Here is a 21,100-nt window from a genome sequence, read left to right on the forward strand (position 1 = left end):
ATGTTTCTCAATTGGTAGGTTTCAATGGGCTAATATATCTTTTCATCATCTTGTGCACAAAAAAAACATGGTTTAAATGTGTACAGTATGGTAGACCTAGGCCGGACTGCTGCTCGTGACACCATGTGGTCACTCTTTCCAGTGAGATACTCTTTCCACCTTTCATGCGCAAAGTCTGCCCTGTGTTTTTAGTTGCGGTGTGCTGGATATCCACAAGGTGACACCTTGTTGTTTGGTGCCATGTCCAGTGGATCCAGGGCTCTGAATTCTCCTGTCTTTAGGAAGATTTGAAGTAGTAGCAGAGAACTAGTCTGGTATTTTATAATTAAAGGACAGTGTCATGATATGATTCAGAGACTTATTGCGAATAGTTCCTATGGTATTTTGGATTTTACAGTGAGACAACAGCACCAGATCTGAATCCATATTACATTTGTCATTCCTTAGGCCATTGCTCTAGAGCCACAGAAAAGGGGAGTTAAATGAGTGATGTGGAGAATTAATCTGTTTAGTGTAGTCTGCAGGGCCAGCGCCTGTGTGTCTGTTTGTGTGTGTGGATCTGTGTGTGCGTACGTGTACTTGTGTGTGTGTGTGTGTGTGTGTGTGTGTGTGTGTGTGTGTGTGTGTGTGTGTGCACGTGCGTGCGTGCGTGCGTGCGTGCGTGTGTGTGTGTGTGTGTGTGTGTGTGTGTGTGTGTGTGTGTGTGTGTGTGTGTGCATTTGCTTCTCTCCAGGGCATGGAGAACCTGTAAGCTTGCATAAAATGGGGGATTTAGAAAGGACATGATAGGAAACAGCCTAACAGGGACAATGACATTGGGATTAACTGTCAGACTAACGCAAGCAATATTTTCCTGCGGAATTGAACTCAGTTGCTGCATTGTATGGTAAACTAGAATGCAATTACTCAGCCGGTGGCGATTGGAGGAAGGGATGACAATTACAATCCTCTTATGAAAACCGCTGTCTCTTAATGACTTTCAGTTCAGGCCAGCGGAGGAATCCACTACCAATTTACGCACAGAATACCTTTATCAGGCCTTCATACGCACACTCACACGCACACACACGCACATACACACTGCATAGGCACAAGACTGAGAGAATACTGAGATAGCTAGATACATTAAGAGCAGCTCAGGTGTATTAGCTAACTGTTCCATCCAGGACCATAGAGCTGAATAAGCCCTCTCTCTCCATCCCAGTGGACTATCATCACCCACCGTGGGGCTGCTGGTGTTAACTGGCTCCCTGGCCTGCTGCCTCTGACAAGCCATTAGTGGTGAGCCGCTCAGCTCTGTCTGGAGGCTGTATTAATTAGAAAGGGGTAGACAGAACCATCCTGGAGTTCACTGATCCTCAACACCGCTGCCTGCCTGCCTGTCTGCCTGCCTGCAGCCACAAACCGCTGTTTGCCGGTTCTCTTTATTGAAGAGCCATGATAAGGATGTACTGTATGTTGTTTTCTATACAGTGCGGTGGTGGATTTGTGGGTGTGTTACTGTGTAATGAAGTAGGTTTGTGTTGTTTCTCATAGGTGCTGATTGGTGGAAGACTGTCTTTCCTTCTGAAACTGTGAATCATTGGAGTGATACAACATGGTTGTGCAGGCTACAGACAATGTTTTAACCATCAAACACACACAAAGCAAGAACAAGGTGATCTCGACTATATTGAACTCACTTGTTTGCCTTCAATGGAACTGTCTTTCAGCCTAGTTGTAGTCCATAGATGCTATGCTTTTGAGTTGATACTACAGCAGCATATCCTCATTGGAATTCATTGTAAGTGTAGTAATGATAAGGGGTTGCTGACGGGGGTAAACTTCGTAGATAAATAAATTAACCTAAGAGAGCACAATCCACCCAAGATCATCATATCCTTATTAGATAGGACGGATTTAATTAAAATGTAATCATTTAATGGACTTTCTAATTAAAATGGAGTTCGCTGATGGTCTCTCTCATTAGCTCGACAGGGTGCAGTCGTGCGATGGCCGCTTTTATAGAACTTGAGAACTCTCTCTCTCTCTCTGTGTGTGTGTGTGTGTGTGTAATGTGTGTGTGTGTGTGTGTGTAGGTGTCTGTTTCTGAACTGTTCTCTTAAGGATAAACACATGAGAATGAAGCAGTTACTGATACATGTCCTCAGATCATTGTACAGTCTTCAAGGAAGCTCTCTACAATTAAATCAATACGACTTCTAATACATTTACATTCAACAGTAGAGTAATCACACGTTCCTCACCGCTCTTATGCTATTAGATGCACTTACATTGAGAGACTGTCATGCTTTAAAGGCCCCGGGCAGAATAAAATGGGGTTTTCCTGTGTTTTATTCTGTACCAGTCAAAAGTTTGGACACCTACTCATTCCAGGGTTTTTCTTTATTTGTACTATTTTCTAACATTGTAGAATAATAGTGAAGACTTCAAAACTATGAAATAACGAACATGGAATCATGGAATAACCAAAGAAGTGTTAAACAAACGTATTTTATATTTGAGATTCTTCAAAGTAGCCACCCTTTGCCTGGATGAAGGCTTTGCACACTCTTGGCATTCTCTCAACAACCAGCTTCATGAGGTAATTGACCCCCCCTTGGGTTGGCGCAACCCCCCCCCCCCCCCCTTGGGTGCCGTGGCGGAGATCTTTGTGGGCTATACTCAGCCTTGTCTCACGATGGTAAGTTGGTGGTTGAAGATATCCCTCTAGTGGTGTGGGGGCTGTGCTTTGGCAAAGTGGGTGGGGTTATATCCTTCCTGTTTGGCCCTGTCTGGGGGTGTCCTCGGATGGGGCCACAGTGTCTCCTGACCCCTCCTGTCTCAGCCTCCAGTATTTATGCTGCAGTAGTTTATGTGTCGGGGGGCTGGGGTCAGTTTGTTATATCTGGAGTACTTCTCCTGTCCTCCTAGCCCTTAGTACATCAGCTGATATCTCAAAGTGTTGTACAGAAACCCAGCCTAAAATCCCAAACAGCAAGCAATGCAGGTGTAGAAGCACGGTGGCTCGGAAAAAACTCCCAAGAAAGGCCAAAACCTAGGAAGAGACCTAGAGAGGAACCAGGCTATGAGGGGTGGCCAGTCCTCTTCTGGCTGTGCTGGGTGGAGATTATAACAGAACATGGCCAAGATGTTCAAATGTTCATAAATGACCAGCATGGTCAAATAATAATAATCACAGTAGTTGTCGAGGGTGCAGCAAGTCATTTCCTCAGGTGTAAATATCAGTTGAGATGGTTTGGGATGAGTTGGACACATATGCTCAGCATATGTGCAAACTCCTTCAAGACTGTTGGAGAAGCATTCCAGGTGAAGTTGGTTGAGAGAATGCCAAGCATGTGCAAAGCTGTCATCAAGGCAAAAAGTGGCTACTTTGAAGAATCTCAAATTTAACACTTATTTGGTTACTACATGATTCCATATGTGTTATTTCATAGTTTTGATGTCATCACTATTATTCTATAATGTAGAAAATGATTTTTTTTTTAAATAAGAAAAACCCTTGAATGAGTAGGTGTGTCCAACCTTTTGACTGGTACTGTATATACAGTATTTTCACACTATGAGGTTGGAATAATACTGTTAAATTGTAAAAATGATGATCATATCCTTTTAGTGTATGAGCTGGTTGAAAAGAGCGACTGAAATGTCACCAGTTTTGGTGGGATGGAGTTTTGGCCTGCTTGGTGACATCAGTTAATAGACCAATAAGAAAGAGAGTTCCAAACCTCTCTGCCAATAACAGTTTGTTTTCAGTTTTCTCCTCACCTCTCAGACCACTCCAGACAGTCTTATTTAAATTCTTGCTTTAGAAATTTGTTTTCTTTTTGACCATTTTAATTGAAAACAATCACAGTAAGGTACTAAACTTTTACCCAGAAATGATTTAATATTGAGATAAAAACAGCTGCATTGGACCTTAAATGACTATGCTACTTGTCTGCCATGGAGAGTGAGTGATGAATATGTGTAGTGTGGTCTGCAGGAACTGTGTGTGTGTGTGTGTGTGTGTGTGTGTGTGTGTGTGTGTGTGTGTGTGTGTGTGTGTGTGTGTGTGTGTGTGTGTGTGTGTGTGTGTGTGTGTGTGTGTGTGTGTGTGTGTGTGTGTGTGTGTGTGTGTGTGTGTGTGCGTGCGTGCGTGCGTGCGTGCGTGCGTGCGTGCGTGCGTGTGTGTGTGTGTCAGGCCCGGCTCCAGGATGAAATGCCTGAAGGGGCATTTAAAATGTTAAGCCAGTATTGCTTTAGAGCCCTAATAACACAAGGTAGATTGGTCGTGCTGTTGTTAAAACATACAAAAATGTATCTGAAATGTAGCCATTAACATCTAAAACCATTTCTTGATATAATAACACAAGAAAGATATGTGTCCCACTACCACATTTGTATCCAGCTGTAGCTGCAGTCGACCTAAACCTCATTTGGGCCTACCAACACGCATATATCAGCTTGAGAGGATGAGCACCACTATCTTATCAAAGATTATTACAGACAACGCTTAACCTGTTGAGTGTAGGGGGCAGTATTTTGGATGAAAAACGTACCCAAATGAAACTGCCTATTTTTCAGGCCCAGAATTTAGAATATACATATAATTGTCAGATTAGGATAGAAAACACTCTAAAGTTTCCAAAACTGTCAAAATATTGTCTGTGAGTATAACAGAACTGATATTCAGGTGAAAACCTGAGGAAAATCCAACCCGGGAGTGCTGTTTTTCCTGAAAGCTCTCTGTTCCATTGCCTTTTCCTATGGCTTCCACATGTTGTGAACAGTCTTTAGACATAGTTTCAGGCTTTTATTTTGACAAATGAGCGAGAAAGATCACATCGCGTCATTGGATGGCTGGGTGCCAGCAGCGTTTTGCATGCGCAACAGCTTGGAGCAGACATTTTCTCTCTCTTTCCTATTGAAGAAGCTACAGTCCGGTTTAAATATTATCGATTAAATATTGTAAAAACAACCTGAGGATTGACTCTAAAATATGTTTGGCGTGTTTCTACGAACTTTACGGATACTATTTGGAATTTTCGTCTGCCCGGTCGTGACCATTCGAGCCTGTGGATTTCTGAACATAACGCGCCAAACAAATGGAGGTATTTTGGATATAAAAATAATTTTTATGGAACAAAAGGAACATTTATTGTGAAACTGGGAGTCTAGTGAGTGCAAACATCTGAAGATCATCAAAGGGAAGGTTTCTGAACATAACCCGCCAAACAAATGGAGGTATTTTGGATATAAAAATAATCTTTATGGAACAAAAGGAACATTTATTGTGTAACTGGGAGTCTAGTGAGTGCAAACATCCGAAGATCATCAAAGGTAAGTGATTCATTTTATTGCTTTTCTGACTTTCGTGACCAATCTACTTGGATGCTAGCTGCTTGTAATGTTTTGTCTGCTGAGAGAGATGTACTTACATAAACACTTGGCTTGCTTTTGCCGAAAAGCTTTTTTTTTTAAATCTGACACGCCAGGTGGATTAACAACAAGCTAAACTGTGTTTTGCTATATTGCACTTGTGATTTCATGAGAATTAAATATTTTTAGTATTTTAATTTGAATTTGGCGCTCTGCAATTCAGCGGAGGTTGACGAAAATGATCCCTCTAACTGGATGGGTGCATCAAGAGGTTAAACTTCAATCATTACAACTATTGGCTATAATTCTGACAAATTTTTGACAATACACAATGAGCGCCAGGTGCTCAATGTTTTAAGTATGGGAGAGTTTCAGAAAAGCAAACTAAGTCAAACTAAGTGCATATTCTACAGTCATAGCTGATGTGCAATCTCCTACATGGCAGTTGCTAACTTGAATCTGCCGTGAATAAGATTAAATGCCCATTCCGAGAACAACACACACTTGTTTTGAGCCCCACATTTTTAGCATGTCATAATGTGTTTTTCATGTTATTTTGGCCTCAATACGTATCACATGTCAGTTTACAAACATTGTAAAAATAATATATCATTGAGTTAATAAAGCCGCATACAAACATGGCCTCTTTTTTGTTTTCTTGAATAAAGCAGCTCCAAAATGCAGTTGTTACAGCCTTGCTCAGGGCTTTCTGTGGTGGTTGGGCAAGCCCGCAGAAAATAAGGAGCGTTGCGCCGTGATTGGCTCAGTGTTCTGTCACTCATGGGGACTTTACGTCACTGCCAAGTATAAGAGGAGACCTTGAAAAGTTTAGCCTTTCGGCTGCTGCCATAGAAGTGCCCATCCAAGAAGGCTCATAGTCATTGGCCACAGATAAAATTATGTCAAATCACGTTATATGTAAGGTAGCTATTGATTGGATTGATCATGTCAGCAAATTACTTTCACAATCTTTTTTATCAGTCATCATCATATAATCAAGTCGACAATCTACTTGCAAATCCTTTTTAATCCTTGTCATATGAAGAGACATAATGAAGAAAAATTACAGATAAAATGTATCTGTGTTCATCGGCCATTGGACATAAACATTACACAACAACTTGAAAATCACAAATTCAACGACTGCGTGTGGTCTGTGTGGCTGTGTGGTCCCAAATCTGGGATTAAGGGGCTCTTTTCCAAGTTTAAAATGATAAACATTCAACATTGGCCAGGCTGTCAATGATGCACTCAAAACAACTGTTAACTTGGAGGACTGCCGCGCCACCTTCCTGTTCAAGTGAGCATAGCATGAACAATGTGAGTCCAAAAATGTATTGTATGATGCTTCATAAGTGATGTATTATGCCAGGGAGATATGTACAGTGGGGCAAAAAAGTATTTAGTCAGCCACCAATTGTGCAAGTTCTCCCACTTAAAAAGATGTGAGAGGCCTGTAATTTTCATCATAGGTACACTTCAACTATGACAGACAAAATGAGAAGAAAACTAATCCAGAAAATCACATTGTAGGATTTTTAATGAATTTATTTGCAAATTATGGTGGAAAATAAGTATTTGGTCAATAACAAAAGTTTATCTCAATACTTTCTTATATACCCTTTGTTGGCAATGACAGAGGTCAAATGTTTTCTGTAAGTCTTCACAAGGTTTTCACACACTGTTGCTGGTACCCCTCTAAATTTTGCCTACTGTTCTGACTGTTCTACTGTAGCCTATAACCTGTTTTAGAGAAATGTAATCATTGAATATTGTAAGCGCTTTCATTGTCTGCTTACAGTATATGCTCCCTTTATTTATCCTACGGTTCTGACTTGTGTACAGGAAGAACACGGTAAGAACGGCCCATGTTCTGATTTCTGTCGCTGTACATTTCAAAAGTGCTAAACAAATAGTTATATTGACTAACGTTACGTCCCTCCTAGTTCGCTCATTAATGTCTTAACCAAAACTACCGATTGCCTCTTATCCGCTTCTCATCCCCTTGCGCCGTAGTTTATACATCTCAATTGACATTAGAAACCACAATTGTTTAAGCAAGTCAGCCATATCAGCTATGTTTTTTTTAAATGCAGTAAATGAGGCTGAATGAACTGTTTCGCTGCCAGACAAGGCTCCGCTGATAGCCAGGTGTAGCAGTGGTAAGGTGTTGGGACTGCTGTTGGGATTCTGCTGTTGGTACAGCTTTATGTAGGCCCTCACAGTTTGTTGGCACCGTTTGTCACTGTTATAGTGAAATTAATGTATTGTTTATTGTTGTGTTGTGTAGTGGCTTTGCAGGCATGCATTCCACTTATTTATTTTCTTGCCCCAACAAGATTTACATGCTAAAATTGTCACTGGATGTTATCCTAGTGCTGTTGTTGGTGCTAGGCCCTGGCTTTTCTCGATCTTGTTGGTCAGCAGGCAGCGTGGGGATGGGCGGGTATTACATTTGCTGCTAGGCTCCTCAACCTCTGTGGTCAGGCCAGCAGGCCGCTCGGTGGGCTCGATATTGCACTCGACTTGGTGGTCCTCCATTTTTTTGCGCTTGGCTGTGCACAACCATTTTCAGATATCCATGCTGATTAGCTTGCTATAATTATTCATCTCGTGGTGACCAAAACTTAATGAAGCTAGTAGCTACTATCTAGCCTATTATTAGCTGTCTGGAAAAGTGAACAGCTTTTCCCTCTCTGTGAGAAAAAAAAGTACATTTGAACCCGCCCTGGCTGGGATCCGATGAGCTTCCTGAACAAGGCAATGAAGGCGGTGACTTATGACATTCTGCCCAATTAAAAGGCATTTAGGGATTTGAACTACTAAATAGTACATTATTACATCCCCCCTCCCTCCCCCCTCTTCAGATCATGAGTGCACACCCGGCATAGCCTCTGTCCTGGTCTGCACTACTGGCAGGCCCGAAACGCTACATTGCAAAACCGGGATTGTAATTGATATCCTATTTGTTATGTTTCTGGGGAAACAAAACTGGCGGGCACAAATTTTATGCCCGACTTTGCCAGCCCTAGAGTCGGCTTTGGTGTGTGTGTATGTGTACAAATGTAGGATGTTATTTTGAGACGGTTTGCTACAGCAGGAAATGTGAATTACTTTGTGGTTTATAATCAACCCATTTTTTTTGTAGTGGTTGATAAAGGTTTTTGTTAGGGCAAATCAAGTCTGACGTTTTAAAGTGGAAATTACGAACTTTAGAAGCCTTTTTAAACCTTGAATACACTAAAGTTTGTATTTCCTGCAACAAGAGGGATCAAATTAAGATCCTACATCTGTGTGTGTGTGTGTGTGTGTGTGTGTGTGTGTGTGTGTGTGTGTGTGTGTGTGTGTGTGTGTGTGTGTGTGTGTGTGTGTGTGTGTGTGTGTGTGTGTGTGTGTGTGTGTGTGCGCGTTTGTATGTGTGACTGACAGTGGTGAGGAGAGGGAGGGCGTGAGGATCTCTGACGTGATGGAGCTTTTATGTCGCTCATGCGTGACTCCCTCTGACCCCCCGCTGCGTGAATGATGAAACAACGGCTGTTTTAGTAGCAAGTGAGTATTGCTGACACCGCTTAGAGAGATGGAGATAAAGAGAGAGAGAAGTGGGGGGGTAGCAGTCGGTGAGAGAGAGAAATAGAGAGAGAGAAAGAGCGAGAGATAGAAAGAAAAAGGAACAGGGACAATCTGCGAGTGAAAAGTTGAGACTGTGCTGTTCCTATCCAAACAAATACAATCTCCTGTCTGTCCTGCACTTGTCTTTCACAGGTTGATGATGAGGCACCTTTTTAGGCCCAATCTAGCAAGCAGCTGCTGTTTAGTTCTGCCCTCTCAGTAGATGATTGTCTGAAGAATGCTCAATGGAGAGCTCTCACTTTGCTTTATCAGGAGATGGAGACGGCAATAGAGATTATAATCAGTTGCTTTCTTAAATGCTGCCCCAGCCACTATTTCTCATGCAGCACAGTAGCCAACACGTCTTCTCTTGTTTCATATTACAGTACATTTAATGCAGTGAGTGAGGTGGTGCTTGAACTCTAGTACTTTCGGCTTTGTGTCTGCCTCTGAACCAGGAAATTAGATTTTTCCCACAGCCTCCCTCTGTGATGCTTGTCTCTGCTCGGGGATCTGTCCTCTCTCTCTCTCTCTCTCTCTCTCTCTCTCTCTCTCTCTCTCTCTCTCTCTCTCTCTCTCTCTCTCTCTCTCTCTCTCTGTGCCTCTGCCTGTCTCCACTTCTACCTCAGTACATCCTGCATTCCTCCAGTCCTTCTGTACCTTTGCTACTTCAATAAACAGTGACAATTTCTGAGAGCTCTGTGTGGCTGTGACATACAGTAGGAGCATCCACACAGCTGTAGCATTCACTCCAGTCCACACAGCACCCCCATGCCTGTTACAGAGTGGGTCAGCCCACCAACCCGAGCTCACCGCTGTGGAGTGACATGGTACATCCCGCTGGTACAGTTCTTAGAGCGCGGTCATTGATTCCAGAGTGAGCAGTCTCCTCTCCTTTCCGCTCTGTTAGGGTTGCAGAGAGACACTGGGAAGGAGAGATTAGAATAGGAGTCTCTGCTGATTCTGTTTGTTTGAAGGCATTGCCCCCCCCCTCTCTCTCTCTCTCTCACTCTCTCTCTCTCTCTCTCTCTCCCTCTTTCTTTGTTCTCTCTCTCTCTCTCTCTCTCTCTCTCTCTCTCTCTCTCTCTCTCTCTCTCTCTCTCTACGTCTGTCTCCCTCAGTCTGGTACCCTGTTCAAGAGTGAATACCACAGCCTAAGACGTGAGTATAGGGCAGCCTGCCTTTTTTGTCTCTCTCTCTCTGTACATTTTTTATACAGGAACCTTCTCTCACTCTCCTTCCTTCCTTCCTTCCTTCCTTCCTTCCTTCCTTCCTTCCTTCCTTCCTTCCTTCCTTCCTTCCTTCCTTCCTTCCTTCCTTCCTTCCTTCCTTCCTTCATTGTGTGGTAGTAAGAAAGCGCATTGATGATGCGTAAGCGCATATCGAATGTGAACACTGTATGTTTATTGTGCCTGAATTTAAGGTGAGAAGTATTATCCTTTTGATGAGCACGACTGGAACATATTCTGTGTGCATATACCTGACCAAATTTGTTCAAGGATGATCGATTATCTGTGCAATAGAAGGGAAGCCTCAGGCAGTAGCAACAGGAGCATGTGAGGATGTTGATGATATGGGTTGATGTGATCTAAAGGTAGCTTGCGTGTGTGTGGTGAGCTGAGGTGATTGAAGAGGCTATGTAGATCAGTATCTGCCAGAAAGGCAGGAATCAATCAGATTTTGCAGCTTGGGCCAGAGCAACTAAAGCCTCTGTCACTCACACACTGGAAAAGACAGAAAGTGGTGTGTGTGTGTGTGTGTGTGTGTGTGTGTGTGTGTGTGTGTGTGTGTGTGTGTGTGTGTGTGTGTGTGTGTGTGTGTGTGTGTGTGTGTGTGTGTGTGTGTGTGTGTGTGTGTCATAGACTGTATGGTTGTTGTGTGACCCTTGTGTAGTGGATGTGAAACCGCAGCATGTTAGATGTTGTGCAGAAGGTTGCTAGTTCGATCCAATCTCCCTGCTTGGGGCAGAAGAGAATGCACTCTGTTACACTTGCAACATACAATTGATTTCCAATAGTTCCACAGATTTCCGCATGATCACATGATGCGGTCCACTATTATAGTTTCATTACATTATAATAAACACACAGTCTACTATTTATCCGTTTGCCTCGCTAGGGTCATACACCTGACGTTATTTCCTTCCAACTGCTGAAAATGAATGTCCCCATACAATCACTAACCACAGTGCATAAAATATATTCTCTTACCACTCTCACTCTTTCTCTTACACTTTCTCTTTCACTGCGCTGTACGTGTTTCTCTAACAATACAAAGCAATACAAAAATGAATAGCCCTGATCATTCACGCAAAATTACCCATAAGCAAGCTGTGAGTGTTTCCGTGACCTGACAGCGATATGAATCTCCACTGTTGGCCGATTAATAGCTGCCAGCCAGGCAGCTAACAGACGGCAGGTGATGGTGCTCATAAACCCAGCACTAAAAGGGTAATGCACTACAAACAGCAGTGTGCCCCTTCTTTCATAAACAATGCTGCCATGGGGTGTCACTTCTGTCAGGGCGGGCTGTTGCTGCTGCCGGAGTCTGATGTACGTTCAACATTGTGTCGTGTGCTGCTGGCTGGCTGGGGCTTTGACAGAAACATACAGTATTGCCACCGATGCGACTTCGTTGGTGTCAAACATGAAGATGATGACAACGGCATTGGATTTTGTTTGTGCAGTGCTTTTCCCTGGTTCTCAAAGTGTGTAGGCCCATATTGTGTAGAGTAACTCACCTGTTATTCAGAGATGAGATCACCAAGTCACCAAGTCACGCTTACTTGAGTTTCGAGTAAGTTTTAAGTCGTAAGGTCCAAGTGTCAAGTTGAGTCCTACGCAGAAAGGGTTGAGAGGAGTCAAATCCAAGTTCTGTATTGTCAAACTATGAAATTATAGCTATTAATTGCAATGTGTGTTTGATTGAATTGCGCCCTTTGTGTGGACTAAGACAAGTGATGCTGGATGGACAGGTACAGTAGAGAGAGTGAGGAGAGAGGAGGTAGAGAGAGGGCCTGTCAGTCAGGCCCCTGGGTGAAGTTGAGGGAGTATGCAGCTCTATAGGGTTGACAGACCTTTTAAATACATGCAACAGAGACGTTGCTGTATGACAGTTAACCTTCTAAGATAAACATAGCATCATTGAAATAAGCGGACATCTGTCAGGGCATCTGTCAGGGCAGATAGTAAGACCAGCAGTAGAGAGGAGCAGCAGCCTTCAACACCATAGTACCCTCCAAGCTCATCATCAAGGTCGGGGCCCTGGGTTTGAACCCCGCCTTGTGCAACTGGGTCCTGGACTTCCTGACGGGCCGCCCCCAGGTGGTGAATGTAGGAAACAACATCTCCACTTCACTGATCCTCAACACAGGGGCCCCACAAGGTGCTACTCAGCTCCCTCCTGTACACCCTGTTCACCCATTACTGTGTGGCCACACACGCCTCCAAATCAATCATCAAGTTTGCAGACGACACAACAGTAGTAGCCCTGATTACCAACATTGACGAGACCTGGCGGAGTGGTGCCAGGAAAATGACCTCTCACTCAACGTCAACAAAACAAAGGAGCTGATCGTGGACTTCAGGAATACAGCAGAGAGAGCACGCCCCTATCCACATCGACGGGACCACAGTGGAGAAGGTGGAAAGCTTCAAGCTCCTCGGCGTACACATCACTGACGATCTGAAATGGTCCACCCACACAGACAGTGTGGTGAAGAAGGCGCAACAGCGCCTCTTCAACCTCAGGAGGCTGAAGAAATTCGGCTTGGCCCCTAAGACCCTCTGAAACTTTTACAGATGCACAATTGAGAGCATCCTGTCGGGCTGTATCACCGCCTGGTACAGCTACTGCACCGCCTGCAACCACAGGGCTCTCCAGAGGGTGGTGCGGTCTGCACAACGCGTCACCGGGGACACACTGCTTGCCCTCCAGGGCACCTACAGCACCCGATGTCACAGGAAGGCCAAAAAGATCATCAAGGACATCTACCACCCGAGCCATGGCCTGTTACCCTGCTATCATCCAGAAGACGAGGTCAGTACAGGTGCATCAAAGCTGGTACAGAGAGATTGAAAAACAGCTTCTATCTCAAGGCCATCAGACTGTTAAATGGCCATCACTAGCCAGCTACCACCCAGTTACTCACCCCTGCACTTTAGAGGCTGCTGTCCTATATACATAGACATGAAATTACTAGTCACTTTAAAAAATGTTTTTAACTAGGCAAGTCAGTTAAGAACAAATTTTTATTTTCAATGACAGCCTAGGAACAGTTGGTGAACTGCCTTGTTTAGGGGCAGAATGACAGATTTTTACCTTGTCAGCTCGGTGATTTGATCTTGCAACCTTTCGCTCTAACCACACCTGCCGCCCCACTTTAATAATGGAACACTAGTCACTTGAATAATGTTTCCGTACTGCTTTACTCATCCCATACGTATATACTGTATTATATTCTACTGTATTTTAGTCAATGCCACTCCGAGATTGCTCGTCCTAATATTTCTATATTTCTTAATTCCATTATTTTACTTTTAGATTTGTGTATATTGTTGTGAATTGTTAGATATTTCTGCACTGTTGGATCTAGGAACACAAGCATTTCGCTTCACCCACAATAACATATTCTAAATATGTGTATGTGGCCAGTAACATATTCTAAATATGTGTATGTGGCCAATAACATCTGCTAAATATGTGTATGTGACCCCCCCCAAAAATGTATTTGATTTAGAAGAAAAGAAAAGGGTGGAAGAGAGCAGTCTCTTGAGAGAAAAGACAAATGACAGTAAGCCCTCTCTCTTGCTCCCACGTTGGATCTTGGACGGCTACTTTGACAACATCTGAGTGGACATGTGCCGTAGAGCTTTTTTCATTCAAGATTGTGTGAAGTGTGGAACCTTTTCCAACACACAGCATGGCTCAAATGAGATCAGGAGGAGAAAGTAGAGAGAGAGAGAAAAAGGATGAATGGGGAGAGAGAGAGAGTTTTGAAACTTCTGTATGTGTGATGTTTACTGTTAATTTTTATTGTTTATTTCACTTTATATATTCACTTCATATATTATCTACCTCACTTGCTTTGGCAATGTTAACACATGTTTCCCATGCCAATAAAGCCCTTGAATTGAATTGAGAGAGAGAGAGAGAGAGAGAGAGAGAGAGAGAGAGAGAGAGAGAGAGAGAGAGAGACAGAGACAGGGAGAGAGAGAGAGAGAGAGAGAGAGAGAGAGAGAGAGAGAGAGAGAGAGAGAGAGAGAGAGAATGGGTCAGTTCTGGTCAGGGATCTCTGCATTGACAGACAGGTACATGTTGGAAGGAGTGAAGCAACATGACTGTGGGAGGTAATTAATTTGACTCTGGCAGAGGGCAATTAGGCTCAGAGTCCTCTCGTTAATATTTCCTTCTGGGAGAGTGTATGTGTGTGAGTGTGTGTGTCTGTGTGTACGTGCGCGTGTGTGTGCGCACACCAGTATTTATGTGTCTGTGTGCGTGCATGTGAGTGCCTGGGGTTGTAAAAGGTCAGACACTATCTGGCAGGATATTCTGCTCACCTGTCCAACTCCATTCCAATTTCCCCAGGGGGGTTGCTTTACAAGGACACACCTGTCCTTACACCTGACATTACTGAACCTCTAAATGGATATGACTTTATAGCCGTCGTTGTGTTGTGTTTCAGATAGGACCATGACTGGGGAACTGAGGCCAAGTCGCCCAAAGGCAGGAACCAAGAGAGCCAGCAGTGAGGCCTTCGGGTGAGTCCAGATTCATCCTCATTAAGGTCATGGACCTCACAACTACAGATATAGGAAGTTAATTTGAGTCACTTTTCTACAGAAAGAAAACAATCATGCAGTAACAGAAAATGTGAATTGTATTATAATGAATGGACATTTGCAGGATAACTACAGGAGATGTAAAACTGGTAGTGTATTTGTGGTTTAAAAAGGCTTCTGAAGTCTGTAATTCTTGACATTTCAGACTTTACTTTCCCTTACGAAAAATGTACCAACCCCTACAAAAATGTCCATGAATTATAATCCACACAGTAATTCACATTTTCTGTCGATGCAGGATTATTTTCCTTCTGCAGCAAACTGGCTCAAATTAAGATCCTACATCTGTAGCAGTTTGTTGTTAAAACAGTATAGTTACCAGGGTGTTGTCGTAGTATTCACTGTTACTTCACTACATGTTTGGCCTTGCTGAATGTAGCTCCATAGTCTGGAAGCTCTGGAACTGGAGCAGCTGCTGCAGAGGAATGCCTTTGTCAGACTGATTCTGTACAAGGTATCCCAGCCCAGCCCATAGCTTATCCCAAGCCTTAAGCCTGGTTTATACTCGGTCTAACGACATGTTTTAAAGTGACAATCCCAAAGTTTGTATATAAACACAGCTAGCCAACACCCCCCAGATCCTGCAGCCATGCTTCCCTAGACAGATTACAGAGGATCAGCAGACATCAGAACTTCATCACTGGTCTGATGGTCTGATTAATGGACAGACAGCATGGATGTCAGCCCACCAGCAGCCCAATATCCAGTCAGTCTGTGCCCATAGTCACATCCCAGTCCTATTTCTTTGTGGGGTTAACTCTCATTGGGTCACTGGGGTGGCCTCTATCAATCTATCCCTGAGACCTGCTGCTACTGTTGATGCTGCTGTGGCTGCTTGAAAAAACCAACACACATCAAATGTATTATCACTGCATGCAGACAGACAGGATTAGGGTGTTTTTGTTCATGTGATGAAACTTTGAAACTGTTATGGTGTGCGAGCTGTGCAGACCTAGTTCCATCCCCATGATGGAAGCCTCTACTCTTACGACGGAATTCTAATCCGTCACATTCTTTTGGGATTTTTTTTGTCAGCCTTCAAAGAGGCCAATTTAAAACAGCCATGCTACAGTGTAACTGTATTTTTTGGTGCAATGGCTCCACATTTACATTATTGGTTCTTCTAATGGGACACTTTGTTATCATTAGAGAGGAGAGACAACAGGCAGAGAAGAGCAGGTTGGGGGAGGCATCAACACCCATCCAGCTGCTGGGCGATGCAGTACAGTACACCCACAGACACTCATAGCTTCTCTGCAGTCCCTCAATACATATTGATTGCAAATAAGATGGTAATGGGAGACAGTTCTCATGGTCATGTCAGTGACCTGAATATTCCCCATAGCCCGTTATTGTATATGGAGATAGTGGACATCAAATCAAATCTCATGCACCTAATAGAACAGATTTAGAAGTTACCAGGAAATGCTTACAAGCCCTTAACCAACAATGCAGAATTTGTTTTATTTTTTAAGTAGGTATTACGGCCTCCCGAGTGGCGCAGCGGTCTAAGGCACTGCATCACAGTGCTAGAGGCATCACTACAGACCCGGGGTTGATCCCGGGCTGTGTTGCAGCCTGCAGCGACCGGGAGACCCATGAGGAGGCTCACAATTGGCCTAGCGTTGTCTGGTTTACACGGGACCCAAACTGGCTGCGCGCGTGCACCATCGTGTCTAAATTTATTTTGTCCCCCCCACACCAAATGCGATCACGAAACGCAGGTTAAAATACCAAAACAAACTCTGAACCAATTACTTTCATTTGGGGACAGGTCGAAAAGCATTAAACATTTATGTCAATTTAGCTAGCTAGCTTGCACTTGCTAGCTAATTTGTCCTATTTAGCTAGCTTGATGTTGCTCGCTAATTTGTCCTGGCATATAAACATTGAGTTGTTATTTTACCTGAAATGCACAAGGTCCTCTACTCCGACAATCAATCCATACATAAAACGGTCAACCGAATCGTTTCTAGTCATCTCTCCTCCTTCCATTTTTCTTCTCTGGACTTTATATTGCGATTGGCAACTTTCATAAATTAGGTGCATTACCGCCAACGACCTCGCTCGTCTTTCAGTCACCCACATGGGTATTACCCAATGAGGAGATGGCATGTGGGTACCTGCTGATATAAACTAATGAGGAGATGAGAGGCAGGACTTGCAGCTCGATCTGATTCGCAAATAGAACTGACTTCTATTTTGGCCCTTGCAACACAGACGCTTGTTGACGTGCGCGAGCAGTGTGGGTGCAATAATTGAATAATATGGATTTCTGAAATTATTTGGCAACGCATGCGACGTGAGCGGAGTAGTCAGGGTATTAGGGGAGGGTTTGACCGGCCGGGATGTCCTTGTCCCATCCCTGCATCCTGAGTCCGAATGGGAGTTGCAGCAATGGGACAAGACTGTAACTCCTGCCACATAGGGAGAAAAAGGTGTAAAATTTTTAAATAAAAATAAGGGAAAAAAGTAGGTAGGGGTGAAATGACTATGCACAGACAATAGACAGCAAGTACCAGCAGCATAAAAAAGGGTGTCACTGCAAATAGTCCTGGTAGCCATTTGATTAACTGCTTAGCAGTCGTATGGCTTTGGGGTAGAAGCTGTTAAGGAGCCTTTTGGACCTAGACTTGGCACTGCGGTACTGCTTGCCATGTGCTAGCAGAGAGAACAGTCTATGACTAGGGTGGCTGGAGTCTTTGACAATTTATAGGGCCTTCCTCTGACACCGCCTGGTATAGAGGTTCTGGATGGCAGGAAGCTGGCCCCAGTAAAGGCCTGGGCCGTACGCACTACCCTCTGTAGTGTCTTGCAGTCGGATGTCGAGCAATTGCCATACCAAGCAGTGATGCAACCAGTCAGGATGTTCTCCATTGTGCAGCTGTAGAACTTTTTGAGGATCTGAGAACTAATGCCAAATCTTTTAAATCTCCTGAGGGGAAATAGGTGTTGTCGTGGCCTCTTCATGACTGTCTTGGTGTGTTTGGACCATATAGTTTGTTAATGATGTGGACATCAAGGAACTTGAAGCTCTCAACCCACTCCACTTTAGCCCCATAGATGTGAAAGGGGATGTGCTCTGCATTTATTTCGCTGTAGTCCACTATCAGCTCTTTTGTCTTGCTCACATTAAGGGAGAGATTGTTGTCCTGGCACCACACTGCCATGTCTCAGACCTCCTCCAAAAAAGGCTGTCTCTTCGTTGTCGGTGATCAAGCCTACCACAGTTGTGTCGTCGGCAAACTTAATGATGGTGGTGGAGTCGTGCATGGCCATGCAGTTGTGGGTGGACAGGGGGTACAGAAAGGGGCTAAGCACACACACCCGAGGGGACTAAAAGTGTTGAGGATCAGCGTGTCAGATGTGTTGTTGCATACCCTTACCACCTGGGGGCAGTCCAGGATCCAGTTGCAGAGGAGGTGTTTAGTCCCAGGGTCCTTAGCTTAGTGATGAGCTTTGAGGGAACTATGGTGTTGAGCTGTAGTCGTAGTCAATGAACTGAGCTGTAGCTGTAGTCAACGAACAGCATTCTCACGTGTTCCTTTTGTCCAGGTGGGAAAGGGCAGTGTGCAGTGCAATCGAGATTGCATCATCTGTGGATCTGTTGGGGTGGTATGCAAGTTGTTGTGGGTCTAGGGCTTTTGGGATGATGGTGTTGATGTGAGCCATCACCCGCCTTTCAAATAATTTCATGTCTACCGACGTGAGTACTACTAGGCGGTAGTTATTTAGGTAGGTTACCTTGGCGGTCTTGGGAACAGGGACTATGGTGTTCTGCTTGAAATATGTAAGCATTACAGACTCTGTCAGGGAGAGTTTGAAAATGTACGCGTGTATGCGTCCTGGTAAGCAGTCTGGCCCTGCAGCCTTGTGAATTTTGACCTGTTTAAAGGTCTTACTAACATCAGCTATGGAGAGCATGATCACACATTTGTCTGGAACAGCTGGTGCTCTCATGCATGGTTCAGTGTTGCTTGCCTCGAAGAGGGCATAGAATCTCCATGCCTCAGAGAACATCAGTCTCATCCCAGTTAGATCCTCCATAACACCCAACCCACTCTCAGGAGGGTCACTAGACTGGAGCACAAGAGTACTAACCCATTCCTCTTTATAGTCTTCCTCCCTGCATTCTAGTGAGTGCATTAAAAACACAATTCCAATTCCCCTCCTTTGCCTTGGCTCTCGTTTCCTCCACAATGCTCCTCCATTCACAGTCACATAGTGCCAGACTTCTTCCCATAATTTCCCCCATAAACACTCAAAAGGCAAGCATCAGAACCCAGGAAGCTGATACATATTTCATAGGAACTCCTCATGAGGCCGGATGAATGGAGAGCAGTAGGACCTATCCACATACAGAGTGGAGTTCTACAGATGTAGGATCTTAATTTAATCACCCTGTTAAAACGTGTAGTGTATTTTAGGTTTCAAAAGGCTCCTGAGGTTTGTAATTTCCACTTTGAAAATCCACTTTGAAATTGACTTGATTTTTCCTTACGAAAAACATAGTCATTCACATTTCCTGTTGCTGCAGGATTACTTTCCTGCTGTAGAAACTGACTCAAATTATTATCCTACATGTGTATTGCTGCAAATGTTGAATACTGATCATTATTTCTATAATGACTTGTGAGTACTTTCTCTCTCTTAGGGTTTAGTGGATGGGGAAGAAAAGACACTGTCAGTTATCTGAGTTGTACACTATACAGCACTCTACCCAATAGTCATGTGTTGTGTTTGTCTGAGCTCGGGGAGAACAGTGACGTAAACTCCATAAGAGTGCTGATTTGGTACCAAAGAAGCTATCTGCTGTCTGTGGATTGTGCAGCTTCAGGGTCCGCCACAGAAATTAGGCCAATTTGCTCTCCTCCCCTGCTTGCTAAAATAATTCACTCTAGCTGGGTAATGTCTCCTCCTTCAGCTTGGCTTTGGGGTGTCTTGGAAGGTTGAATGATAGTACTGTATTGGATTCAAAACACTTTGACGCAGCTGTCAAAAGTACTACAGTACTACAGTACTGAGGCACCACTACTGCCGGCCATGACCGGGAACACCATAGGAAGGCGCACCATTGGCACAGTGCGGGGTAGGGGAGGATTTGGCCGGGAGAGCTTTCCTTGGCTCATCGCGCTCTAGCAACTCCTTGTGGCGCCTGCAAGCCATCCAAGGTTGTAATTTGAGAAAATGGGTTACAAAAAAATATGATTGTAGTCATACCACCCTGAACACATTTGGTAGCTAAGCAGGGTCGGGCCTGGTTAGAATTTGGATGGGTGACCACCTGGGAATACCAGGTGCTGTAAGATCTAAAAAAAAAATTTTTTTTTAAGTTTAAATTATTGACATGATTTTTCTTCACAATACTGATTCATCCATGTCAGATATTACACATTTGAATTGTAACCATTGTATGGGATCGACCTAAGCAATGTTAATAACCCAAGAACTCACCACCGTGGTTATGAAACTGAAAGACACAAAAAGAAGCTGTAGTCGTTTGTCTGTATAACTTGCTTCCAATGAACAAAATGTCAAACAATATCTATTATCTCTGCTCATATCCCCATCCATCACAGTTGAATCTCTTTGTGAAGGTTGTATACTGTCCCATTCTGTCTCTGCCTCATCTGTCTCTGTAGTGCTCTCCAAACCCCTTGTCTTACTCTGGAGCTATCTGACTGAAGAGCTGTCCCGATGGGGAGCCCAAACATGTCACCTGCAATGGATCTCTTCCCCTCCATCCTCTGGATTCACTCACAATTAGTCAGACATAATGCAATCACTCTAAAGGGCTTCTGTTTCCTGCTTCCTGCTTCCTGCTTCCTGCCACTGCTAAATGAATCTGTCAGAGGAGCCTTGCTAGCCCAGAGACCAAGTGCTTCTTCTTCATCTTCTTCGTATTCTTCATTGTGCTTGTACACACACAACAAAAACACACACAAGTGTGTGCACGTCGACTTGCAGTAAACATGCCAGACGGACAGACCGACGTACGGACGGCTCAGTCCCAGTGCAGTAGTAAGAGGCAGGCCACGACCTCGCACATAATTAGTCTGTGGTAGCATTGCAGTGGGATCATTCCATATCAGTCTAGCAATGCCACTTAGAAAAAGACTAGACAACAGGCGGGATTCATGGCTTTGTTTCATTATGTGATGATAAAGACATGGATCATCCACAGTAAGCAAATGTGGCATCAGTGTGTCGTAATAGTGGTTGGCAGGTTATCTAGGTAATCACACAGTACTTTCAGGGATCAACTCGTGAAAATGTCAATGCTATTTTCT

General features: G+C 43.9%; 1 protein-coding gene across 1 annotated transcript in view; it reads left to right on the forward strand.

The window, feature by feature from the left end:
- Positions 1-9,901: 9,901 nt before the first annotated feature.
- LOC135508847 (RNA-binding Raly-like protein) overlaps positions 9,902-21,100 on the forward strand; it is a 43,760-nt gene continuing 32,561 nt past the window's right edge. Inside the window, exons 1-2 of the mRNA XM_064929053.1 lie at positions 9,902-10,131; positions 14,654-14,729. Of these exons, the coding sequence (XP_064785125.1) occupies positions 14,662-14,729 (68 nt within the window). The 5' untranslated portion in view covers positions 9,902-10,131; positions 14,654-14,661. The remainder of the gene's footprint in view (positions 10,132-14,653; positions 14,730-21,100) is intronic.

Source organism: Oncorhynchus masou, chromosome 22 (genome assembly GCF_036934945.1).
Source record: "Oncorhynchus masou masou isolate Uvic2021 chromosome 22, UVic_Omas_1.1, whole genome shotgun sequence".
Taxonomy (NCBI): domain Eukaryota; kingdom Metazoa; phylum Chordata; class Actinopteri; order Salmoniformes; family Salmonidae; genus Oncorhynchus; species Oncorhynchus masou.